Consider the following 16,106-nt stretch of genomic DNA (forward strand, 5'->3'; position numbering starts at 1 on the left):
TTCCGTCATCAGAGCAAGGTCCTTGTTCTCCCACTGCCTGGTTACCCTAATCAAGCAGGTGTGGAAGGCACGAGAAGGCATCTTCCCGTTGGAGCAGACTTCCCCGATGGCCAGCCCCACCCACTTGGAGGGGAAGGTCACAAGGACCTGTCCTGACCCATCTACTTGCGTCCCCAGGAGCCCTGCCTGGAGTCAGGAGGTCTGGGTGCTAATGCTGGTTGCTGGGTGGACCCCTTCTGTGGGCCAGGAATACACAGTGAGAGATGCTAGTGGCCCTCTGGGTTCCCACCCAGGTTGACTTTGATTCAGCCCCTCAAACAGCAAACAGCCCACCACCCTGGCCCTCTGTCTCCTCCTTTGTGCTCCATGAAGAGCTAAGACCATAGACTGGGGAGAATTAAAGGCGGGGGCAGCAGGCCCAAATGCACTGTGACGGTGCCACCTCACCCTGGCCCATCTGCCCCTTGGTTGGCACCACAGGCTCCAGAAGGCACTGAATTGCCCCCTCTGCTGTCCCCCACCCATATTTTTTCCTACTCTGGAACTTGTCCCTCTTTTCTTAGTCTTTTTTATCTCTTCCTTTTTCAGTACCTCTGCCCACACTTCTCCCCTCCACCCTCCCCTCTGGCCAATCCCCACATCTTAATTTCCTTGGACAGTTTAAGACCAATAGAGAATCCAGAGGTGGTGGGAGTTGGGGGTACAAGTCATTATCTCCTTAGTCCCTGAATGGAATCAACCCAAACCCTCCTCAATTAAAGGGACTTGAAGCCGACTGTCCTCCAAAGGAGAAAGGAAAATGAGCCGGAGGGGATGGGCTTAGGCTTCTCCTCCAGCCCTTTGGCACAGGGAAGCTCTGCACGGACACCTCAGTGCAGGAAAGAAAGCAGGGCTCCAGCTTTACAAAATAAAGTGTTTGTTTATTATGAAATTAGAGATGGAGGCCCCTCCCCTTCCTCCCTCTTTCCCCTTCCCCAGCTGCCTCCCTCTTTCCTTCCCCACCCCTCCCCCTGGGGCCTGGGAAGCACACAAGACAATGCCCAGAGCTGGGATGCCCAGGGCTGGCTGACAGCTGGGCAGAGCTCCAGGGAGGCGGCCACGTTGCAGGGCTGGAGCTCTCGCTCTGGGAGGTGGGCTGGCTCCCTCTCTCTGCTGGAGGCCAGTGGAGCCAGGATGAGGCCATGAGTGATGGATGGAACCATGCGGGCAGGTCTGTAAAGACAGGAGAGACCGAGTCAGAAGCAGCAAGTAGGGGAGGGCTTTTCCCCCCACCCCTACGTCGTCTAGTGGCACTGACCTGGGGCAGAACATCCCCTGCAGGAGGGTGGGCAGCAGTGGCTGGAAGTTTCTCTTGCTTTTGGGATGGACAACGGAAAAAACAAAAAGCCAGTCACAGGGACCCACAGAGAATGTGGGCAGATGTGGGCAGGAGAGACAGAGCACGTGTGTGGGCAAGGGAGACAGAGAGAGCCGTGTGTGACAGATTTAGAATGGGGGAGACAAAAACAGACCCAGCAGAAAGTGGAATCACAGTGAGAGAACAGAGATTCAGAGTCGGAGCCACACAACCCAGACCCAGACAGAGAGAGCAGCAGAGACAGAGACAGAGACAGAGATCCCTGGAGAGAGACAAACAGACGACTCAGGAGGAGGGCAGTAAGGAGGAGGTTGCCCTGGGAAGTGGGGAGGGGAGGCACGGGGATGGGAGAGGCCTGGGGGCCCCTGGGCTGCTGCTGCCTGCCTGGACCCCGGGGGCTCACTCAGAGGGCCTGTGCGGCCGCGGGCAGGGCCAGGCCGGCTCTCAGGGGGCCGGGGGCTCCTTGGCCCCGTACAGCTCGGCCAGGGTGCGGAAGAGCGGCCCCCAGTCGTCCAGCGGCTCAGTGGGGCCCGGGGCGCCGCCGATCTCGCTGCCGGAGCCCAGGGAGCTGAGGGAGCCGCAGGAGGAGCCGCGGCCCTCGTAGCCGTACACCTGCACCGAGTCGTAGGGCGGCACGCTGGGGTCGTCGTCCGCCTCGCGCAGCCGCAGCGCCAGCAGCTGCGCCACGTCGGCGGGGCCGGGAGGCCGAGGCTGGCGCGGCGCCCGGGCCCAGGGTAGCACGTCGCGGCGCGTGGCCGGCCCGGGCGCCGGCGGGGCCGCCCCGTCGGGGTTCTGCAGGGCACTGATGTCGAAGGCCTCCGTGTCCTCCTCGCCGCCGCCCTCGTCGTCGTAGGTGATGATGTTCTCTCGCACGTCCTCCTCTTCCAGCACCATCAGCGCTTCCTGCTTCTGGCGCCGCAGGGCCACGAAGAGCACCACCAAAGCTGAGGGAGAGGCGCGCACTGGTCGGTGAGCCGGCAGGGCGCGGAACCGGGGGGCCCGGTTCCAGATAGAAAGGTCTAGGGGTGGGAAGCCCTAGATTTGACATCTGGCAAACCTCCTTTGAATCCTGACTTCAACCCTATACTTGCTGTGTGACTATATAAAGTTGCTTAACTTCTCTGAACCTCTTTAGTCGTTAGATTGCTTGGGTGGAAAATAGGAGAAACATATTTACCCCTTAGAATTGTTGAGAGGATGAAATGAACCAGAGTCAGGGCTCAATAAACAGCTTTTATGGTTCGTTATTATCGTTACAGATCGGAGGGTCAGGGATATGAGGCCAGAGCTTTTCTCTCGGATGCATCAGGCAAGGGAAATCCAAGCATGAGGGTTCCTTCAATACCTAGGGTGGATTTCCCTATGTCCAGGGTCCTGGCTCCTCTCCACACCCTCTGCAGGCCTAGACCCCACATCTAAGTCCCGCTGTGGCCTGACTCACCAAGCAGGGTGCCCACACAGGTGATGATGGCAAGCAGGGCCCCGGTGCTGAGCCCGGTGGGTGAGAGCTGAGCCTCGGGCCGGCAGGATGCCACGGAGCCATCGGGTCGGCAGCGGCACACGCTGACAGTCACTGTGGCAGTGCTGCTCAGTGCCGGCTGCCCCCAGTCCCACAGCTCTATGGGAACCAGGTAGGGGGCCTGGCGGGGTGGAGCGGGGCGAGAGGGCAGCAGGAGGCTGGCAGAGCCATCTGTGGGAGACGAAGGTGTTGGGGCATCTCCTGGGACACCTTCCAGTAGGGTTGGTGCAGCCCAGGGAGACGGCTTGCCATGGGGAAGTTTTGCCAAGAGCAAATCCACATCTATGTTCTGTTGGGTGGAAGGCCCAGGTAGGTGGGCAGGGCTGGGGGTGCTGGAGGAGGAGAGGACAGGGGAGGCAGGCATGAGCATGGTTGCAGAAGGCCACCCACCTCGGTTGTCCCTGATAGTAAAGTTGGCATCAGGGCCCAGAGGACCTTGAAGGGAAACACGACTACTGTTGCCAACTTCATCTCTGTCCAGAGCCCGGATGACCTGAATCAGCTGAAGGGAAGGAGAGGCCTTGTAGGGAGTGGGCAGCTGGAGGTCTTGAGGCCCCAAGCCCTCTGCCTCAGCAGCTCACCTGGCCGGGGGCTGCAGAATCACACACAAAGGTGTCGTAGGGCTCAGCCAGCTGGGGAGCGTTGTCATTCTCATCCAGGGTCTGGATGGCCACCTGCACCCGGGAGGCCTGTGCGGAGCTGTCTGAAGCCAGAACATGAACACATACACCCCGCATGAGCACACACAACGCAGTTACACACCACATATGTGGTGTGTTGGCATGGGTGCCACATGCAGCACACAGCATGCAAGTGCCACACATGAGGTATGCGTGCAATATGCAAGTAGCAAACAGTGGTGTGAAATGAATGGAACAAATGCATACAACAACCATGTGGTACCCAAGATATGTGCAAATCACCATATATATTCAACAAGAGTGTACATCTGTAATAACCCACATGCAGGGCACACGCACCATAAGTGAAAGGTAGACTGAGGATGCATACTGGATGCACGCAGACAATAGCCATGAAAGATACAAACACATCCATACCATATTTGATGTACACTCAGCATTTAAAACAAATGCAACATACATGAAGTAGATGTGTGATATATACAGTGAATGCAGTATCACCACCCCCCAGGACCCAGAGAATGCATTTTCACTCAGTAGGACGGACATACACACACAGACACACACACATGTGTCCCATGAGAGGTCTGGGAGGCTGTGGGGTAGCAATGAGTTATCACTTAGAGTTGACCTTGGGGAGGGAGGAACTGCGTGATACTCAGGTGCAGAGTTGGGCCAGCCTGGGCACCACAGTCAGACACAGGCCCCCTCATCATCGAGTGGCTCTTCACCATTACCCTGCCTTGCTCCTCACTGCCAAGGACATCCAAGAGGGAATGGAAAGTGTGTATCCCTGCCCACCCTGGTGCTTATCTCTCCTAGGCTAAGCCTCTGGGTTCCTTTAGTCTTTCCCCCAAATCAGGGGAGAGATGGCTGACTCTGGGGAAGGGGCTGAGGAGTGGGCTGCCTGGCTAAAGGGTCTGGGATACCCTGAGACAGGACAGGGCTGGAGTCCATTCCCTTGCTGCAGTAAGGGCCCAGGGCCTGCTAGTTGATATCAGGGCTTGCAGGGGAGGGGAGCAGGATTTGGCAGGTGAGAAGACAGTGAGGGGAACACACACACACACACACACACACACACACACACACACACACACAGAGGGAGCCACAAACACTGTATATACACATATACACACACAGGGACCTTCACACGAACAGACTCACATGCACTGCCACGTAACGCACAGCTATATGGACATAAACATAAACCTACCCACATGCAGTTCAACACATATGAGAGGCAGTGTGGTGGAGGAGACAGCAGCTCAGACTCTGCAGCCTGACTGGGACTGATGGCCTCACCACTTAACGTCTGTGTGACCTTGGGAAGTTACTTAACTTGTCTTTGCCTGAGTTCCTTCCTTTTAAAATGGGGAAATACTCGTACCTCCCTCATAAAGTTGTGGTGATGATTAAATGAATTAATCTCTATTTGACACTTAGAACAGTGTCTGGTACACAATAAGTAGTAGATTATTATCATCCATCCACGAACACTCACATACACAAAACTGTCTGTATACAGTTACTTGTACCTATCACTGTACACATCCATTTACACATATACACAAATAATATAATTCTAAGCACTCAACTATATACATATATATATCCAGTTATAGATATATACTCACAGGTACATGTGTATGTATTTTTCACACACATGGAATCACACACATGCATGTACACACCCACATGTACATACATGTATAGCTCTCCACTGACATACAAAAATATGTATGCACACAGTGACAGCTGCCATGGGCGGGACACGGATAGTAAATGTAGGAGACCCTGGGCTGTGAGCAGGGGTGGTAGGGGAGGTTCACAGAAGGGAGGGAGATCTCCCTGCCTCTAAGGGCCACTGCTGCCCAGAAGCAGCTGAACCACACTGCTGGTGACTGGTGACTGCTGGGCAGCAGGCCCGGCTGGTCCCTCTCCCCTCCCTTGAGAGCTCCCAGCAGGGCTTCCCTGGGAGAGGCTGCTGGGGCCCCCCAGTCAGCTCCCAGGAGAGGGGCCCAGCCCTGTCCTGCCACCCCATTCAGCCTAAAGCAGAGAGAAGGCAAGGCAGGGTCTCCCAAGGTGTAGGGTGGGGTTCATTAGGGACTGGGAGCTATTTGAGGTTAGGTTTCTTTCTGGGTTGGGGAAAGTCAGGTCTGGGAGCAAATTTCAGGTGAGGGGAAATGCTCAGGAGGACCCACTGTGCCCAGGCCAGCCCAGGGGATCAGGAGGCCTGCCTGCCTGGGGGTGGTGGTCCAGGCTGGGGACCCACTGGCTGTCCACTGGTGAGGGTGCATGGCACTAATGCCCTTCCCCACCCCCATACTCAGGGATGGTCCCTCTGCCCAGAGGCTGCTGCCTTCTCCCCACCCCCTGAGGGCCCAGGACTCCTCACCGAGCTCTGTGGCCAGCACTGTGAGGTTGTGCCAGACACGAGCCTCACGGTCCAGGGGCGCTGCGGTGCGGATGGTGCCGTCTTCAGGCTCGATGGAGAAGCAGCGCTCTGGGTCCGAGTGAGGGACGATGGAGTATCTGGGGAGATGGACCCTGGCTTGGGGCTGCTCTGGGGCAGGGCCTGCGCTCACGGCTACCCCTCCCTCCCTTCTGTTTGCCTTGCTGGGCCTCATGGCTCATCTGGGCAGAGGACCCGAGCTCACTGGGCAGTGTCTGCCCTACAAATGCAGGGCTATAATTCACATTAGCATCCCCTCAAGAGACAAATATTCCTGAGGAGTCATCAACATTAAACACCTGACACCCAAGAGACTGGGTTTCATGGAGGTGCGGGGAGAAAGACAGAAAGAGGTGGACGCAAGGTAAACACTGCCTGTCTTTTGGACTTCTGGGCTCTGTTCTGGGGATCAGGGACCTGAGTTCTAGCCCTGCCCTGTCCCAGACCAGCTGTGTGACCTTGGGTAAATCTTTTAGCCTGTTTCCTCAACTATGAGATGGGAACAACACCAGCACTTCCCTCAGTGCTGTGACAGGGATGCTGGTGGGGGAGGTGGAAAGAGTGGTCAAGAAGACGCTGACAAGTCGGGATTTGAATCCAAGTGTTCCTACGTACTGACTGTGCAACCTTGGGAGAGTTACTCAATCTCTCAGGGCACAGCCTCTGAATCAAATGGTAATGATAAAGACTACTACACAGGCTGTTGCAAGAATGAAATGTTATCAAGCGGGTAAAATGTGAAGTATTGAGGGCATGATCAATAACTATAGCCATCAATTAATCCACTGCACTCATCAGATGAGATTCCACTCACTGCCACTGGGAGGTGCAACTATCATCCACCCAGAGAGAAGGGTGGAGAATCCCTCAATGGTTAGCCAGGTCCTCCAACCCTCCCCTGGCCCACAGGCCTGCAGGAGGGGAGACCCCTGCTAGGAGGGGAGTGTGATTTGCAGTAAAAGGGGTACATCCTTGGGTGGGAATAGCCTCCTGCTGGGCCCTTTCCTGGAGGCCTGGCCCTGCCCCCGCCCACACCTCAGCTCACCTGATTGGGCTGGCAGGGGAGTCCAGGTCAGCAGCTGACACCTGGCCCACCAGGGTCCCGGGAGCCTTGTTCTCAGATACTGTCAGGTGGTAGGCAGCCTGGGTGAAGGCAGGGGGCTCTGGGGCGTCCTGCACAGTCACGCTCACGGAGGCCACATCCTTGAAGGGCCCTCGCCGTAGGTAGGCTGGGTCGATGAGTGTGTTGGTGGCCTCCACACGGAAGGAGTAGGAGCGACGGGTCTCGAAGTCTAGGGGCTAAAGTGAGGGAGATGGAGTGACTGAGGCATGTAGAAACCAGGGGGGTGGGCACCAGAGGGGCAGTGACTTTGGTGGTTGAGGTGGGGAGCGGGTACATATTACTCGGTCAGAACTCTAGGTCTGCCCCCAGCTCCATCACAGATTTGCTCTATGCAAAGTCCTGAGCCAGTCACTCCCCTGTCCTGGGCCCCAGGCCCTCATCTGAAAGATGAGGAGATGACCATGACCTCTAAGCTCCAACACATGGATCCAGGTCTGTTCTAGACCAGTTAGAAGCATGTCTTGTAGCACATGGTATGAGTGGGTTGCAGCATTAGCAGACAGGAGGCTAACCTTGCGGACAGTGAGGAGCCCATCTCGACCCTGGGAGTCTGTGCTGATGCTGAAGGCCTCGGACCCCTCCCCGTCCAGGATGCTGTAGGCCATGAGGGCGTTGTCCCCCAGGTCTGGGTCCTGGGCCCGCAGCCGGCCCACCAGGGTGCCCGGCCCAGCGGTCTCCACCACGGAGAACTGGTACAGGCCTTGGGGTGGATGGAGAGAGACGTTCTTAGAGAGGTCCTCAGCTCTCCTCCCTCCCCCAGCTCCTCCTTCTCCCAGGCCTGGCTGGGGGAGGGGTGGGGAGGGCAGCCTTCTCCTGAGGCTGTAGGGATGGGGTGGTCAAAGGATGGCTTAGGCAGCAGCACTGGCCCCTTACTCTGAGGGAACTTGGGGGGGTTGTCGTTGACATCGCTGAGGGTGACCGTCACTGTAGTGCTGCCCGACAGCCCCCCCATGTGGCCGCCCATGTCCTTGGCCTGAATCACCACCAAGAACTCCTCCTGTGTCTCACGGTCCATGTTGGGGATGGCGGTCCGCACCACTCCTAGGGAGAGAGGATGGGTCAGGGGGTGCCTGTTCCCACGGCTGCCCCACTCATCTCCTGGGCTCTATTCTCACCAGTCTGGGGGTCCACAGAGAAGAAAGGCAGTCCATCCAGCACGGTGTACACCAGCTTGGCGCTGTTCCCATAGCTGGGGTCATCGGCATCGTGGGCGGTCACCTGGATCACTGATGTCCCTGTGGGGGATTCCCGGCACCCCACTCAGCAAGGGGCAGAGTCGAGTGGGGAAGAACAGCAGATGAGGGGGACCCAGACGTAAATGGGGCTGAATTGAAGGAGGTAGGTTCTGAGGCAGAAAGCAGTGGGGGGAAGAGAGGTGACGGCAAGCTAGGAGATGGGATCTGGAGCATCCAGACTTGGGGTACTCACCAACGTTGGACATCTCGGGCACTGTGGCGTGGTAGGGCCCGAGGGGAAAGATGGGAGGATTGTCATTGATGTCTTGCACCTTGATGATGAACTCTGATGGGGGCTCCAGGGGTCGGTTCGAGGCTCGGTCTACGGCTTGGGCCAGTAGCACATACTGTGCCTTCTCTTCCCGGTCCAGGCTCTTGGTGACATGGATATTGCCTGTGGCCTCGTCAATCACAAACACGGTGCCTGCTCCCTCTCCGGTCAGCAGGTACTTGGTGCGGCCCTCGCCCCTGTCCACATCCGAGTGCAGCTGTAAGGGTCAGGGGAAGATGGCAGCGGGTTCCAAGCACAGGGACAGAAAGGTAAGGAGTCTAAGTCTAGGACTGGGTGGAGTGCTGGGAGTCCTGAGGGACCAAGGTCATTGCAGAAGTGATGAAGCTGGAGCGCAGGGCCTTGAGAGTCAGGGTAGACACGGGAAGGGTTGATCCTTACCTTGCCAATAAGGACAGGCTCTGGTCCAGCATATTCCTCAATGACAAAGAACTGATTCCACACCCAGCTCCTTCGGGTCCGAAGCAGTGCTGGTCCTGGGGCCCCCCGGGACCCTGCCCAAGCCCGGGCTGGGGCTGCCAGGCGCCCCATGCAGCCCCAGCCACCCAACCAGGCCAGCAGGAGCCTCACCAGGCCCCACATGTTTGGGCTCCAGCCCGGGCTCTGTTTACTGACCCCAGAGGCTGAGGCATGAGCTGGCTGGGGCAGAGAGGCAGATGCGTTGTGGTTACCCCATGGATCCACACCTGTAGGACAGGTAGCTGTTCAGGATCAAATCAAGGAAACCCTTAATGGCCACCCTCCCCCAAAGTTAGATGTTGAAGACCAGACCTCCAAGGAACCAGACACCCCACTGCCCAGAACCCAGACTAAGACAGAGAGCAGACAGTCTGAGCTTTCCCTCCACCCAGGCCCTGCCTGTATTCACCTCCAGCCCTCCAAGCTGATAAATCTCTGGCTAGTCAACTCTGAGTAGAGAAGCTTGGAAAGAAAATAAGAGAGGGGATAATGGGAGGGCTTGGAACCCCAAATCTGGCCCCTTCCTCCCAGGGTGGGCATACAGCTGGGGCTGGAGGAGATGGGGGCTACCAGGGAAAGGAACTTAAAATCCAGGGGTTGGGATTCATGGAGGTGTGGTCTCAGGGTGACTAGGGTCAGGATGGGATGACAAGGAGTGCAGCCTAAGACAGGGCTGAGAGCCTGAGAAAGTCCCTCCTCCACGGGGAACCCCGCCTCTCCAGAACCTGCCCCCAGAACACTGCTAGCTGAAGTCCTTGAAGGGGGATTGGGCTCATGAGGCAGAATGGGGGGGGGGGGGAGGCAGAGCTGAAAAAAGAGGGGCAGTAGAAGCCAGGAGACTGGGGAGGGGGAGCAGAGGCAGACCCATAGGCCAGAGACACAATGTGATTGAGGGTGAGACCAAGACTCAGGGACTGTCCGCTGAGACAGAGACAGAATGGCAGCAAGAGAAAGGAGGAAAGAAATCAAAAGAGGCAGCGCAGAAGTCTGAAAGGCAGAGAGGAGTCACAGGTATCAAGCTTGGGAATGGGTGGGAGGCTGGCAGGGGGACTTGCGGTATGTGTGCTGGGCAGAAATGGGCTGCTTCGGCTGCAAGGGTCAGAGCAGGCCGCCCCGGCGCGGAACTTCATTCTGGGAGAGGGAGCAGCCAGGAGGGGCTGCAGGAAGGAAGCTAGAGAGAGGACTCTTCCCACCGCTGTCTCCTCCCTCTCCTCCTAGAGGGGACCCCTCAGGTGGCTGTGGCTGCGCCCCTCCTCCTCCAGAGCAGACACACACCTGACAGTCTTTTCCTTCCCGATGTAAGAGGGAAGCCGGAGGGAAGCCGGGGACCAGAGAGGGAGGCGGGACGAGGAGAAGGAAAGGGATAGAGGAGTGGGAAACAGGAGGTGAGGAGAGGGAAGGAACCGAGGAAGGCAAGGCGAGCGGGCAAAGGAAAAGACAGAAAAGGAGAGAAAGGTAAAGGAAGAAAACGGCAAAGAGGAAGAGGAGATGAGAAAAGACAGGGCAAGAGAGAGGAAAAAGGGTTGGGAGACAAGCAGGAAGGGGCAGAGAAGGCAAACAGGCGGAGAGAAGGCAGGGTGAAGAAAAATCGAGGGAGAGGAAAATGGGGAAAAGAGGAAGAGAGGTGCGAGGGAAGAAGGGAAAGCGATAGAGCGCGGGAGAAGGGAGCCGGCAGTGGGCTCCCAGACGCGGAGCGCACCGCTCGGAAGACACCCGCAGGCTGCGGGCCCCCCTGCTGCCCCTCCGCGGATCCCCGACCGCGGGCTCCAGGGCGGGCGCCCTTACCTGGCAGTGCCGAGGGGCCCAGCCCGGCGGGGAGCGCCCCCGCCCGCCCCCGTCGCCGGGTCCCGGGGGCGCAGCCCCGAGCCGATCGGAGCGGGCGCCGCGGCTCCGCTGCAGGTCTGAGCGGCCTCGGCGAGAACAAGGGAGCGAGACGGAGGGGGCGGGGGAAGGAGGCTCCGCCTGCGGAGGAGCGAGGCGGCTCCGCGCCGCGCGGGAGAGGAGAGCCCAGCCTCCGACCCTCCCCGGCCAGTCCGGGCCGCGCGGCGGGGGCGGAGGCGGTGCCTGGTGCCCGCCCCCTCGGCGCTGCCGGGCCGCCGGGCGCATACAGATGCGGAGCCCCTCCCGGGCCGGGCCCGCAGGGCCCGGAGGGGCACCCGGGCGGGAGGGCGTCCGGGCCACGGCGCCAGGCCGTTTCCGAAGAGCCGGCGGGGAGGGCGCACCCGCACGCCCCCCACAGCGGGGCGAAAGGCGAGCGCGCCGTGAGGTGGGGACTCAGGAGCCCACTGCGGAGGCCCGGCTCCGCGCTCCCGGACCGGCCTTGAGGGCTGCTGTGTACCCCGGCTGTGAGGCGGCCCCGTTCTGGGAGCCCGTGCAGAGCAGGGTGGCGGGCCTGCTGGGGGCGCTTAAACAAGGCAGCTTGATCCAGGGAGTCCACAGGCTGGGCCCAGGGAACAGGTCAGGGACCGAGGCACATCGGCGGGAGGGCGCCGAGGTGAGGAGCGGAGCCTTTTGGGGAAGCTCATTTACAGGAGCCTACTGAGCGAGCGCCTGCCGCCCCCTGGTGGCAGTTGTGGGAGGCACCTTGAAGGTGGCAAGCAGGTGACCAAATGCCTCTAGTACAGGACCGGGAGCCCTGAAACGGAACTTCCTCTTCCCAGGGGGTCTTTCCCTCTATTCTCGTGAGGAGGATCCACAGGTGCGGTGTGGTTAGAGCCCAGGCAGGGATGGAGGGCGGGAAGCCTCTGCTCCAGGAAGCAGCCTGCCTAAGTGTATGGAATGCAAGCAACGCTGCCACCTCCTCAAAATTTGGCTCTCACCCAGGCCCTGCGCAAGGAAAGCCACTCACACACTAGTTAAAACTAAGTCAGATTTTTATTATTTTCCATAGACCACATCATTTAATAATAAAAAAAATAAAAATAAAAATTGAACAAAAGGAAAAGGTGGATATAAAGTTGAACCGGTGGGCAGGAAGCAGGGGCTGCAGGACAGAAGAGACTGGGAACTGCAGGGGCCCTGGGACTCAGGAGGAGATGCTGATTCAGCTCATAGGTGACCCAGTCCTGGCCCCGGCTGTTCCCAAGAAGAGGGTGCGAGTACCAAAGGAGGTGGTGAGCAGGATGGAGGAAAATGAGAGAGGTTTGGGGCTCCAGGTTGCTCCCCACCTCTGGGCCAACCACCTCTCTCCCTAACCTAGCTCTTCCCTCTCACAGACTTAATGGGAAATGAGACGGAGGAGAGGGCTAGGTCTCAAGAGATAGATTACGGCGGTGGGGGCGAGATGGCCACTGCTCCATTTGGTATGTGGGGACAGGTGGCAGCCATACTTCAGCACTGGGCAAATGGTGTTAAAGACCCCTGGTTCCAGGGTGATGGAGATTGTACCTATCCCTCTGTGGCCTTGAACCCCCCTGGGGCAGGGTGGCAGATGCCTGCAGCTCTCCCTAGTGTTTCCCCAGCTAGCGGCGCCCACCCCGGTCCCGCACCGGCGTGCTCCGACTCCGGCTCCTGCTGTGGCGCTTGGTGTCTCTGCGGTCCCTCTCCCTGCCTCGTTCCCGGTCCCTCTCCCTCTCCCGATCTCTATCCCCCCTGTCCCGCTCCCTGTCCCTCTCTCTCTCCCTGTCCCTCTCTCGGCTGTGCTCTCGCCGCTTCTCCCGCTCCAGCTGTCTGGTCCGTTCCCGCTCGGCCTCCTTCTCCCGTTCCTTCTGCTCTTCCTCTTCCTGCTCCTTTCGCCGCTTCTCCCGCTCCTTGGCCCGTTCAGCCCGCTCGGCCTCCTTCTGAACAATCTGCATCAGGCAGGGAAGGCAGAGAACAGGCATCTCAGCCCCACCTGGTCTCCTATACCCTAGCTTGGGGTCACTGTCAGCTTTGCTGTTATGCAGAAAAGGGGGAGGAGGGTCTCAGCAATCACATCCATCCTTGTCTCAGAGCCCCAAGCCCTCCCAGTTTTCTCCTTTTATGCCCACGACAGGTAGTGGCACCATCCCTGCCTGACCTCTGGTATTTCCCGAGCTACTTAAATGTGAACAAAAATCTCTCTTCTCTTTAGTTGAATAGCATAAGCCAAAAATTCCCAAAAGGTCCATAACAAAGAAACCTAAAAGCAGAGGGGAGAAGAGTATATAGCTCAGTGGTAGAGCCCATGCTTAGCATACATGTGATGTCCTGGGTTCAATGCCCAGAACATCCATTAAAAATAAACAGGCCTAACTACTTCCCCCACAAAATTTAAAAAAAAAAAAAAAAAAAAAAAAAGGGCAGAAAAATGAATGAGTTTAGAAAACACAAGATTTCTCAGCTAACTAAAGTCAATTTCTGTGAAGCACGGTTGGCACAGCCAGATTCCTGAGACACACACACACAGTTCTGATTTCTGTGTTTACCTCCACCTTCTTGGGTCTGGCTCCTCTGTGGTGTCCTCAACTAACTGGGCCTTAAAGCTGCCTCTTTTGTGATGCTTAATTTCTTCCTTACTATCCTAAACCAATACCTGGGCCTACTCACACTCTAGTCACATGACTCTCCCCCTGCTCGGCCCCCAAGTCTTGATGCAGCTCTGAGCAGGGCAGGAAGGCAGGCACTCACCTGGCTGTCAGTTAGTGGGAGCCAATAGATGCAGGGAGCTGCCTTGGTCTTACGGAAAAGGTCGTCCAGCAGCTTGGCAGGTGGTTCCTCCTGAGCTTTTTCTGAGGTGGAAGAAAGTGAGTCATAAGACCCTGTGTCCCATCCCATTTGGGTCCCTTTCCCACCTTCTAGTGGGTATGCACCCTCCCCCCGCAAGCTAAATAAGTACCTTTCTTCTCACTCTTCTTTTCTTTAGACTTTGCACGTTCCTTGCGGCGGCGGTCACGGGACCGTGAACGGGAACGGGGCCCTTCTCGAACTTTGTCCCGATCCCATTCACGCTCTGATCGAGTTCGCTCCCGCCGCTCCATTTCCCGCTCCCGCTCTGCCCACTGTTCCCGCACCGCCCGCTCCTGCTCCCGCTGCTCTGCCCTGGGGTGCTGTGGTGGCTGGGCTGGGGGCGGGGGCGGGGGGTGCAGCGGCCGTGGTACTCCCTGCTCCTCTGTCTTTGTTTCAGAGGGACGGTCCACCAAGAGGCCTCGGTGATAATCCAGCTGCAGGCAGAGGAGGGACAAGGACAGTCAGGATGGAGATGACATCACTCCCACTGAAGGAGCCCAGGTACCAGTGAACAGATTTTGGAGTCCCATGGTTCAACTAAAGGAACCAAAGGGGAGGGAGAAGGAATCTCAGTGACGACAGGCTTGGCCAGGATCTCAGCTGGAACCTAGCAGATGATAGCCTCCTCTGCCCTCCACCCCCTTCCCTTGGTTTCTTACCTCATCTTGCTCAGCATAGTCAGCACAAAGGAATTTGGGATTGGACTGGGGCCATTTGACCCCATGTAGAGCTGTGCGGGTGGCAACTGCTTCCTCTACTGTTGAATACTAATGGAGGAAGGGAGGAGGCAGAGGGTCACAACAGGCCTTCAATCCCTCCCACTTGCCACAACACCCTCAAACCTGCCCACATTGGTCACAAAAGGAAATACAGGCCATAACCTAGAGAATCAGCTCCTTCCCCTCACCGTTACAAAGCAGTGAGATTTGATCTTGTCGATCCAGAAAGCCTCTTCCACCAGAGTTCCTGTACGCCCCAACAATTCCTTCAGTTGGCCTAAAGTGAAGGGACGAACCTGCCAATGAAAATGGAATTTCAGGATCTTGAAGAAGGCAAGAACAATACTCTTAGAACCAGTTCGAAGATTCCCACACCACTGCGACAGTATAGCTTCAAAGTTTGGGCAAGGCCAGAGAGGTCAGGAACCCTCTAGCACGAATGTGAGAAGAGCAGTTACACTGACTGTGACATCATGGGCCAGGCCCTCTGCAAGACAACCCTGCAGGGTGATACTTTTTTCTCCCCATTTTTCAGATGAGGAGACGGGTCATGAGGTTAAGTAACTCACTCGGAGTCAATTAGTGAGTAACTGGCAGTTCTAGGAGTTGAACCTAAGAAACCTGAGTCTGAAGCTCAGACTCTGAGCCAAGCTGCACTGTGGGAAACAATGACTTACCAAGTTGGAGATGTGGACGATGTTACTGATCTTGCCCCGGGGTGGGGAGGGCACCTGAGCAGTCCGGACTGGGTCATCAATCGTAATGGAAACTCCAGACTTCTGCTGGCTAATGGAACGTCGAGTTAAGGTATCTCCTAAAGTCACTATCAAATAGAGCACATGAATGGTTTTCAGCAGGGCTCAATGCTGGCTCTCTCACCTCCAGCAGAACTTTTAATCCCCTACCAGTAGTCACTCTTCCATCTAAATGTGCTGAGCACCTACACTGTGCAAGGGACTGTCCAGGCTGATCTCCTCATTATGGAGACGCAAAGATTAAACAGATTCCAACCTAGCCCTCAAGTAGCTTGATAACTAGGAGGAGAAGATAAGACAGATGTGTAAAATACTAGAACAGAAGGCAGAAAACATTAAATGCTTTAAAACAGGTCCAAATGAAGTGCTCTGGGAATTCAGGGAGCCGCCCGATATTTCACTCACAATGCTGCACCCACCTTTCTTTACTTCATGCTCCACAGGTGGGGGCAAGGCCACCTCTACAGAGACCTGGGGAGGTACAGGGGCTTCTGCTTCAGGCTCCTTCTCTTCTTCCTCCTCTTCCCTCTGCCCGTTCTCCTGGCCCTCGGCAGGTACCACCTGTAAGGTATCAGGTTACGGAGGAATTCTTAAACACCAAACTGGCACAGCCTCTGGATTCCTTGCGGGGAGATTTCATCATTAGCGTCACCTCCACCAGATCCTGGGATTGTTAATGCCTCTAAGTCTGCCATGAGGAAAACTAAAGCAGGAGTTGGCAATTTTTTTTCTGAATAAGGCAAGATATTAAACACTGCAGGCTTTGTGATCATAAAGTTGCAACTATTCAACTCTGACTATAGCACTTAAGTGGTCACAGATGAGAGAAAATGAACTGGTGTTGCTGTATTCTAATAAAACCTTTATTACA

General features: G+C 56.9%; 2 protein-coding genes across 5 annotated transcripts in view; both read right to left on the reverse strand.

Moving 5' to 3' along the window:
- Nucleotides 1-899: 899 nt before the first annotated feature.
- On the reverse strand, nt 900-11,013 carry CDH24 (cadherin 24). Its single transcript, XM_032481702.1, has 13 exons — nt 10,861-11,013; nt 8,998-9,302; nt 8,521-8,815; nt 8,208-8,327; nt 7,966-8,133; nt 7,605-7,792; nt 7,015-7,268; nt 5,913-6,049; nt 3,458-3,579; nt 3,267-3,378; nt 2,799-3,047; nt 1,298-2,301; nt 900-1,212 (listed from the first exon to the last, which is right to left on the reverse strand). The coding sequence occupies exons 2-12, from the start codon at nt 9,196-9,198 to the stop codon at nt 1,802-1,804; spliced, it is 2,346 nt and encodes a 781-aa protein (XP_032337593.1). The 5' UTR covers nt 9,199-9,302; nt 10,861-11,013; the 3' UTR covers nt 900-1,212; nt 1,298-1,801.
- Nucleotides 11,014-11,930: 917 nt separating this feature from the next.
- ACIN1 (apoptotic chromatin condensation inducer 1) overlaps nt 11,931-16,106 on the reverse strand; it is a 30,089-nt gene continuing 25,913 nt past the window's right edge. For 3 of the 4 annotated variants that reach the window (XM_032481703.1, XM_032481705.1, XM_032481706.1), the window contains 7 exons: nt 15,655-15,796; nt 15,158-15,303; nt 14,669-14,776; nt 14,421-14,528; nt 13,871-14,195; nt 13,663-13,763; nt 11,931-12,863 (listed from right to left, as the gene is read on the reverse strand). In XM_032481703.1, the coding sequence (XP_032337594.1) occupies nt 12,537-12,863; nt 13,663-13,763; nt 13,871-14,195; nt 14,421-14,528; nt 14,669-14,776; nt 15,158-15,303; nt 15,655-15,796 (1,257 nt within the window). In that variant the 3' untranslated portion in view covers nt 11,931-12,536. Of the gene's footprint in view, nt 12,864-13,662; nt 13,764-13,870; nt 14,299-14,420; nt 14,529-14,668; nt 14,777-15,157; nt 15,304-15,654; nt 15,797-16,106 lie in introns of those variants that run through there. The other variant, XM_032481704.1, reaches the window with a different exon arrangement.

The sequence above is a fragment of the Camelus ferus genome, chromosome 6, assembly GCF_009834535.1.
Source record: "Camelus ferus isolate YT-003-E chromosome 6, BCGSAC_Cfer_1.0, whole genome shotgun sequence".
In the NCBI taxonomy this organism is placed as follows: Eukaryota; Metazoa; Chordata; class Mammalia; order Artiodactyla; family Camelidae; genus Camelus; species Camelus ferus.